Below are 8,000 nucleotides of genomic sequence, written 5' to 3'. Positions count from 1 at the left end.
CTCTCCCCGAAATTGGCTGTATGCTATTGGCCCTAAGTTACCTTAAGTTATAGAATTTATAACTTAGTCCCTATTAGCACAGCTATAAATAGCTATAGGGGGCTATGTTAGGCATTATTTGAACGGATATTATATAGAGCATCGCCTAGGTAGCTATATATGCCTGCCTAGTAGTATAGTTATATTGCCACGGATATTTCGGAGACGCCGTTTAATCTACTAGTTTAGGGCTAAGGGGCTATTAGCTCTACCTAACTGCTTAACGGCAGAGTAGTAAAGGATTAATAATCTAGGCTCCTAAGCTATAGGGCTATAGTGGGAACTACCTAGATTAAAATTAAAAGGTTGTAGCTTTTAGGCGTATAATGGTTCAGCGGCACAACTATAAAGGAATCTCTAACGCCAGCCAGCTATATTAGGAGGGCGAGCATTAAGTAGCACCTTATATAGTCTTTTACCTAGTATATTTATAGATATATATACGATCACTATACGAGCGGCAGGCGTATCTGTTACTGGGCGGTTAGCATTAAAGAGCCCCGTCTACTACTAGTAAGGGCACTACCTCCTTCCATTATAGAGAGCTTGTAACGCGCACGCATAAATAGGGCTTTACCTACTAATATAAGCGGCGTAGAAGATAAGCTAGGTCGGCATTGTCGGGAAGTAAATAGACATGTCAGCGCTGCCCTTTACTAAGGTATAAGGGTAGAAAATTCGCGCCATTAACCTCCTAATAAGGGGCTAGATGTAATAGCTGTGTTAAAGCTAAATACGCTAGCTCGGACGGGCGGATACGGTTTAACCGCAATTTGCTAAGGGTGTTAATTAGGCGCTAGGATTTAAGCCTTTATAAACCTTACCCTATAAACGGCAATTAACCCCAGTCTATGCCGGAGGCATACGTATTAAATGCTTTAATTTAATAAGAAACCTAGACGAGGGGTAATAGGTAAGGGGCGATAGGCAAGAGCTAGTGGTAAAGGGAGAACTAATGTACACTTAAAAAGACCTTTAATTCCCCCCTAAAGCTTTTAAAAGCTATAAAGTAATAGCAACTCTAATAATAATAATAACGTTAGCACTATCTTAATCTTCATTTTAAATCCCTCCTAAAATTTCGCTTAATAATAATAATTTCTACACTAGTCCCCCTAAAAAATCAACAGCTTTATCTCAGCACTATGCAATTATAGCCCCTAAGAAAAGCGCGAGTAGTAAGCCTAAAAGGAGGAGTAGGGGAGTACCTCTTTTCCCCCTATAAAGTTAAAAAGCATTGCAAGCTTAGGTAATTAACGGCATGTTATTCTACCTAGGATCTTAGTTTAAAGATTCTGTCTAATAAAGCGCCTATAGACCATACATATAATTACGAGAAAGCTTATAATAAGTATTATAAGAATAATAAGGACGATAAGGACGACGAGGAAGATTTCTATAGGGATAGAAATAACAGTTAAGTCGCTAGAGGAAGTAGTTAGTAATTATCCCAACGATTACCCTACTACTCTTCCTTTTTCCCCAGTAGTTCTAAATATGTAGTTTTAATAACTAGTAGTAAATCCAATAGTTATTAAAGACGATATAGCCGATTTAGACTCGGAAGCTAAGGGCGACGAAGCTAGTAACGCTAATAATAAAGCTAATAGAGCTAGCAAAGCCAATAATCAACTAATACCTTATAGATTAGGTATACGCTTCCCCTTTTAATTTATAATGGCCTTATCTAATAATTAGTAGATAATAAGAATAACGGTAGTAATAAGGATAATAAAGATAATAAGGAGCTGCCTTTGTTAAAAGCGCTAGAAGAGGAGGTACGCGTACCTATATACAATTATACTATACCCTTAACGCCAGACGGCAACTAAATAGATAATTCAGTAGAGGGGCGTCGCATTAAAACCGTTCCGCAATTCTAGCAAAAGCTTAGGATATTAGTTGCTACTAGTTAAGGGTCTTTAGAAGCCCAAAAGTTAAAAAAGCGGAGGTTTAATTATATTAAACAACTAGATAATATTAATTATATCTCTAATACTTCTATTAGCGAGAGCGGTAAGAGCCTATGACCTAGGAAGTAATAAAGCTTACTAGCTTCCCGGAAGACCTTACCTTTTAGCCCTCCTACCCTTGGCCTTAATAATGGCGATAAACGTATTAAGGAGCGAGCGGCCTTCGCTACGCGGTCTGCTAGCCCTTCCCTTTAGCAATCTTTGTCTTCTTATAATGTTAGATTAGATATTAGATTACCGCAAGATAAGGTTAATAATAATTGTAATTAAATTCTAGATAATCTTGTTAATGGCCCGGCTAAAGAATGCGATTATAGCGATAACGCTAAGGACGGCGAGGTTGTGGACGAAGGTAATGCTGAGAACTGTAACTACGGAAGCGACGATAGCGGCGATACGGATAATGACGACGCTGGGGACGGCGATAGCAGCGATGGCAACAGCAGTGATAGTAATGAGGGTAATGAGGCCTACGGGTGTGTAGGGCAGCGAGGATCGCTGGTACCTATTAGTGGTGAATTAAAACCAAAGCGTGCTGCGAAGTATTATTTTTAGTGGTCTTACCTTTCTCCTTTAATTCTATTTATGCGCACGTCCGACCAGAGCACTACGCTTAGTAGCGATTATTGTAAGCGGGCTGGATCCCCTATATGTAATCGCCTTTATGCCTAAAAGCCGCTATTAAACTTAGCCCCTAACTTTAACTCTAGTAAAGCAATACTAAGAGCCGTCTTAAATACTAATTTAGAAGAATGGTTAATCTAAGTAGCTCTTAAGTGCTAGGAAAACGGGTTATATATACTAGATATCCTTCCTTAATAATTCCCTTTACCTTTTAACCTAGTTAAATAGCCCTAGAACCTAAAGCCCCAAGAGCCAAAGTCTAAAGTAAAATTCACTAAAAAGGAAGACGCGCTACTTATTAAATTAAAGAAGGAATATAATCTTCTATAGAAATAGATTAAAGACTACTTTTTAAAGAGAACTCTCGGATTACTATAGGTGTATTATTATTCAAAATTAAAGGCCCGGCCTACTATATAGAAGAAAAGGGGCTAGCCTACTAGGTAGAAGAGACGGCAATGATAGTAGGGCCCTATAGCGCATTTTCTGCAACGTCTTATAATTTCCCGTTATTAGCCCATTTTCTTAGCACCACGATTATAAGGCGGTTACAGCTTTAGCATATATTACAAGCCTAGGAGGCGCGAAGGTATAGGCTTAGCGAGTTTCTATATAAGCTTCTAACTATTTACTAGGACTAGGGTCCCATTAATTTAAAGCGTTTAAGGCAGAATAGGAATTTAATATTAGTGTTTTAGGAGGTATAAGTTTAAGATAACGTGCCAGGTCCTAGGCGGGTCTAGTTATACAATAATGTATATTATAGGGTAGGGCTAATATCTAAGTTAACGTAAACTACAGTGTCCCCGCTTTTTAGTGGCTTTATAGTAGCAGGTCCTACAAAGATAGGAAGCCGGGGTTTGTATTTAATGGTCTAATTATTTTAGTGCATTTTCTTAAGGCGGTATTGCTGTATACAGCCGTTTTTATCTAAATTTTGCTGCTAATATATCTGTATTATATATCTCTAATTAAAACGGAGCCTTATAAGCTGTGAGACTTATTATATTACTAGGCATTACAGCACCTATAGCTATTCGTTTATATTACACAAAAGCTAAGATATAAATCCTCTCTTTTACTACTAATATACTTAAAAGAATTCGTCAAGTTATAAACTTCTCTATACTTAAGATATGCCAATTTACTAAGATTATAGTGGAATATAAAGAGTGCTAGAAGAAACCAAGATATTCCTTAAAGATGAATCATATCGTCCCCTATCTTAGCGCCATTACATTAGGCGGGTAAGCGTATCCTAACCCAATACCTATAACATAAAGTACGGCGCAGTTTAGGAGCTCGCTAGTAAGTGAAAAGTGTCCAGCATGTTTAGAATAAAGGATGGTTAGTATATTATACTATATATAAGAATAGTAAGACTAATGGACTTATAAAGTACAAAACTTACCTTTATTAACGCCAATAACACCTAAGAAATAAGTAAAGTATAAATCTGGACAGAGAAGCCTTTAGATTTTTAAGTAAAGGACAAGATATTATAAATATTAAAAGGAAAGCCTTAAGAGTATAGAGGAAATTCCATGGCGCTGCTACTAGAGATAAATTCCGTAAACCTATAAATAAGTTTAAATAGTTTAAAAAAAATCCTAGTTTTATAAACATACCTTACTTATCCATTTCTTTAATAACGCCATCTATGTAGTTATATTTGCCGTTTTAATAGCCTTTAATAATAACTCCAAAGGGCCCTAGGGACTTTAATTCGGGAAATATTCCTTATTTATAACGATCCTTTATATCATTATTGGAAAGTTTATAAAAGGCGATATAATATATTAAAATATAATAATAAGCCAATTTAAAGGCAAAAATTTCATCCTTCTAAGGCGTACTTAGATAGGGAGGTTAGGCTTAAACGGAGTACAAAGCGAGAAGAGGGGACCTATTAATTAATAAACCAGCGAAGTCGATTAGCTTTATATTTAAATGTTTATCTAAGAGAATATTATAGTACGAAATATCACTATATATAACACCTCTGGAGTAAATATATTTAAGAATATCTGCAAGCTATAAAATCCAACGCATTTATAAAGTTCGATTAATATTATTACTTCTGTCCTGAAGAAACCTATAGAGCTAGCTATTTGGAGCGCGTTCTAAACATATCACCATATAGTTATCCTTTTAGAAAAGTTCGCTGCTATAGTATTATAAGAGTCTATTATGTTAACCAAGTCTCTTATAGATCTCCTTTTCGACTTTAATAAAGCATTAAGAATTCGCGTCGTTTAGAGCTTTAATAACCTTATTTTAAAGTTTGTCGCGATACATAGTACCTAAAACTCCCCAGCCGATAAGATTCTCACAGCTACAGCTAGGGGGTGGCACTACGATGAGGTCTATAAGTATTAAAGTAGTAGTTAATATTAAATATATAAAGAGCTTTAAAGGGGCGGCAAAATCCCGGTATCTAGCTAACTAATCTATTATTTACCCTATATTTTAGACGCTATTCCTAAATAAAATTAGTCTTTATAGTAGATATACTAACCCTATACTCTACAATAAGATAAATATAAAGAGGGGTAATAACTTCTAGCGAAAGAGACGGCAATGATTGTGGTATGCCCTTCTTTTTGGCCTAAGGATTTCTTTCTAGCTTTAGGTTCCACTTCTGGCTTATTCTATTATAGCGCATTTCTTATAACTAGAAATTATTGCTAAATAGCTACACACTAGCTAAGGCTATAGTTGTTAAATATGCTAGGCTATACTGCCAACTATATAATTGCTATAGCTAAATATAAAGCTAGGCCTAGTATATAGTAAGAACTCACTAATATAGAAAGGAAGTAGATCTTTAAGAGGTCGAGGTATACAGGAAACAATTACATTAATTAGTGGGAAGAAGAGTTAGCTAATCTATAGAATTTTATATCTACTATATTATTAAGAACTACGGACCTACTAATTAATCTATATACTAGAGTTAGACTGCCTCTAAGTCAATCTTTACTTATCCTTTAATATTAGATTAAAGGACTACTTACACCACTACACTAATCTATAAATTTTAGACTATTACTTTCGCACTCTAGAAGCAGTTGGACTATTATAGCATCCCTACATACTTTAGCTATAGATAACGGCGTTCTGCCTAAGGAGTCCCTTAAGTTAATATTAATACCCCTATGCTTAACTAGAAGTTATACCACTATATTATACTTATAATTAACAGCCTATAATAGTAGTGTCCGACTAAAGCGGTCTCTTATATTAATATAAACATTCTTATATTCTAGAAGCAGTTAAACCATATCTTTATACCCCTTTTCTACGGCTAATAATAGCGGTATCCGGCCGTTTTCTTACTTATAGTTCACATTAACGCTTTCTAAGAGTAGCTACACTACTGCCGTCCGCCTAAACCTTGCGGCGCACAACAGCTTATAGGAAAAGTCCTCTAGGTTAAGACTGCTAAGTCCACTTCTAATTAACAGCCGTACCACTAATTTATATCCGTTCCTTACTGCCTATAATAAATCCATACGCCCATAGTATCGATATTAAGTTACTACTCCAATTTTAACAGCTTTAAGAGATTTTTAAGTAGTTACATCTTGTCCTTGTTTTACAGCCCATATTAGTACCGTGCTATCCTCCCGTTTAACGTTATAGCAATAAAGATAGGGATTTAGAATACTATAGAGGCGGTTATTTATCCGGGCGAAAGCGTTAATATCTCCCTCCACTTATAGGTTCTTAGCTATTAATAATAATATTTCATTCAGCAGATTAAGCAGCAACATTCTTTATAACTATTAATTAGGACCGCAAGTAGTTATACTTAAGCGGCGAGAATACTTACTGCTAAAGTGGAAAATCTAGCTAGGGCAATTATTATAGTTTAATTAAAGGACCCATCCTTAAAACTAAGGGTTGATTTTTCTAGAGAATAAATTCATATTAGCGTAAATCGAAATCGAGATTCCTTAAGCGCTGTGGCTTTAGGTAGCACGTCCTTGGTATATTACTATTAACTACTTATTATTCCCGCCGACGCTATAGTACGCGCCGAGCAGAAATCTGATTTAAGATTTCTGAATCTGTTCTACGCGTATAAGATATAAGTAGCAGTTATTAGTGGTCCTTATATTCTAATTTACAAACTCTTCATTCTAATCTTTACTTTTTCCCCTTATATGTCTTTTATAAGTTTGGAATATACAGTAAGCTCTTATAATTCTTTAGCGACCTACCTAAACTTTATAAAACAGTATATAAGCCTATAAAGGATCCTTAAATGCTGAATCATACCACTTTATAGTCTAAAAGACAAAAGAGAAAGCATGCCATTGATTTAACAAATTCTCCACTTCTTAAAATGTTACCAGAATTGTCACCTATTAGTATATCTCATTCCGTGCCCCTTAAAGGTTCTTTATAGGCGTCGCCTATTAAGTAAATTCCGTCCTTTTTAAAAGGCGAGGTAACTAGAACTTTTGTGCGATAATATAACACCCTAAGGATAACCCTACAGCTAACACTAAAATAGTCAAGCTGTAGCGATATTATATTAGATAAATAGGGCCCTAATAGATCTCTAATGGGCAATGCTTCTAAAGAAGATGGAATGAGACCTAAAACTAAAACAACTCTATTAGATAAGGGTAAAGTCTATACGTAAACTCTAGAAAAACGGCAACAACTTAGGTTTAGTAGACGAAGCAGCACGTTATTTAAAAAAGCTAATAAGCTTAGCGGTCTAACTAAAGCTAAAATATTCATGATAGTGCGTTATAAGGGAAAGCACTTTGTCTATATTTCTAATAAGAGCTTATCCTAGCTGGAAAAGCTTTTACAGGTAAAAGATCTCCTTAGGAATTTCTTAATATACTATTACTAATCTATTATAGGGATCTAAGGTTGTTGTTGTCCCTACTAATATTAAAGCTGTTAAAGCTTAGGAGTGTATGTTTTAAGTTAAGCTTTAATAGGTATTTTCTAGGGGATTTAATAAGGATATTAAGTTACTGCTTTGGACTATCTATATATTTACTATAAATTTAAATTTCAAGTTTTATTTTATATTTAATAGATACAGTTTTTAATTAGCGAAGCGTAACCATACTTTAAATTTGTAAGTTATAATTTAATCTATTAAATTTTTTACTGCATAATTTAGAACCTAATTCGCTATTAAATAATTAATATATCTATATAGGTGGTGTATATTTTAATTTTACCCTTTAGTAATATAGGCGGGCTTATAACTGTTAGCTAATCCTAAACCTAGTATAATGTATAGAGACTTCCTCTAACCAGATCTTTAGGGAGAGTAACTTCTATTCTACACCACAAATCGTTCCCTTCGAAAGACTTGTAATACCGCTATAG

At 34.9% G+C, this 8,000-nt stretch overlaps 1 protein-coding gene across 1 annotated transcript; it reads right to left on the bottom strand.

The window, feature by feature from the left end:
- Positions 1 to 4,511: 4,511 nt before the first annotated feature.
- Positions 4,512 to 4,670, bottom strand: K441DRAFT_589410 (uncharacterized protein; the record flags this gene model as incomplete). The annotated part of the gene is made up of 1 exon (XM_067644767.1): positions 4,512 to 4,670. A coding segment is annotated over one exon (159 nt), but the record flags the coding sequence as incomplete, so codon positions are not given.
- Between the last annotated feature and the right edge of the window lie 3,330 nt (positions 4,671 to 8,000).

This window comes from Cenococcum geophilum (assembly GCF_001692895.1).
Source record: "Cenococcum geophilum 1.58 unplaced genomic scaffold K441scaffold_70, whole genome shotgun sequence".
Lineage (NCBI taxonomy): Eukaryota > Fungi > Ascomycota > Dothideomycetes > Gloniales > Gloniaceae > Cenococcum > Cenococcum geophilum.
The sequence above is the reverse complement of the archived record's forward strand: the minus strand, read 5'-3'. Positions and strand labels throughout refer to the sequence as shown.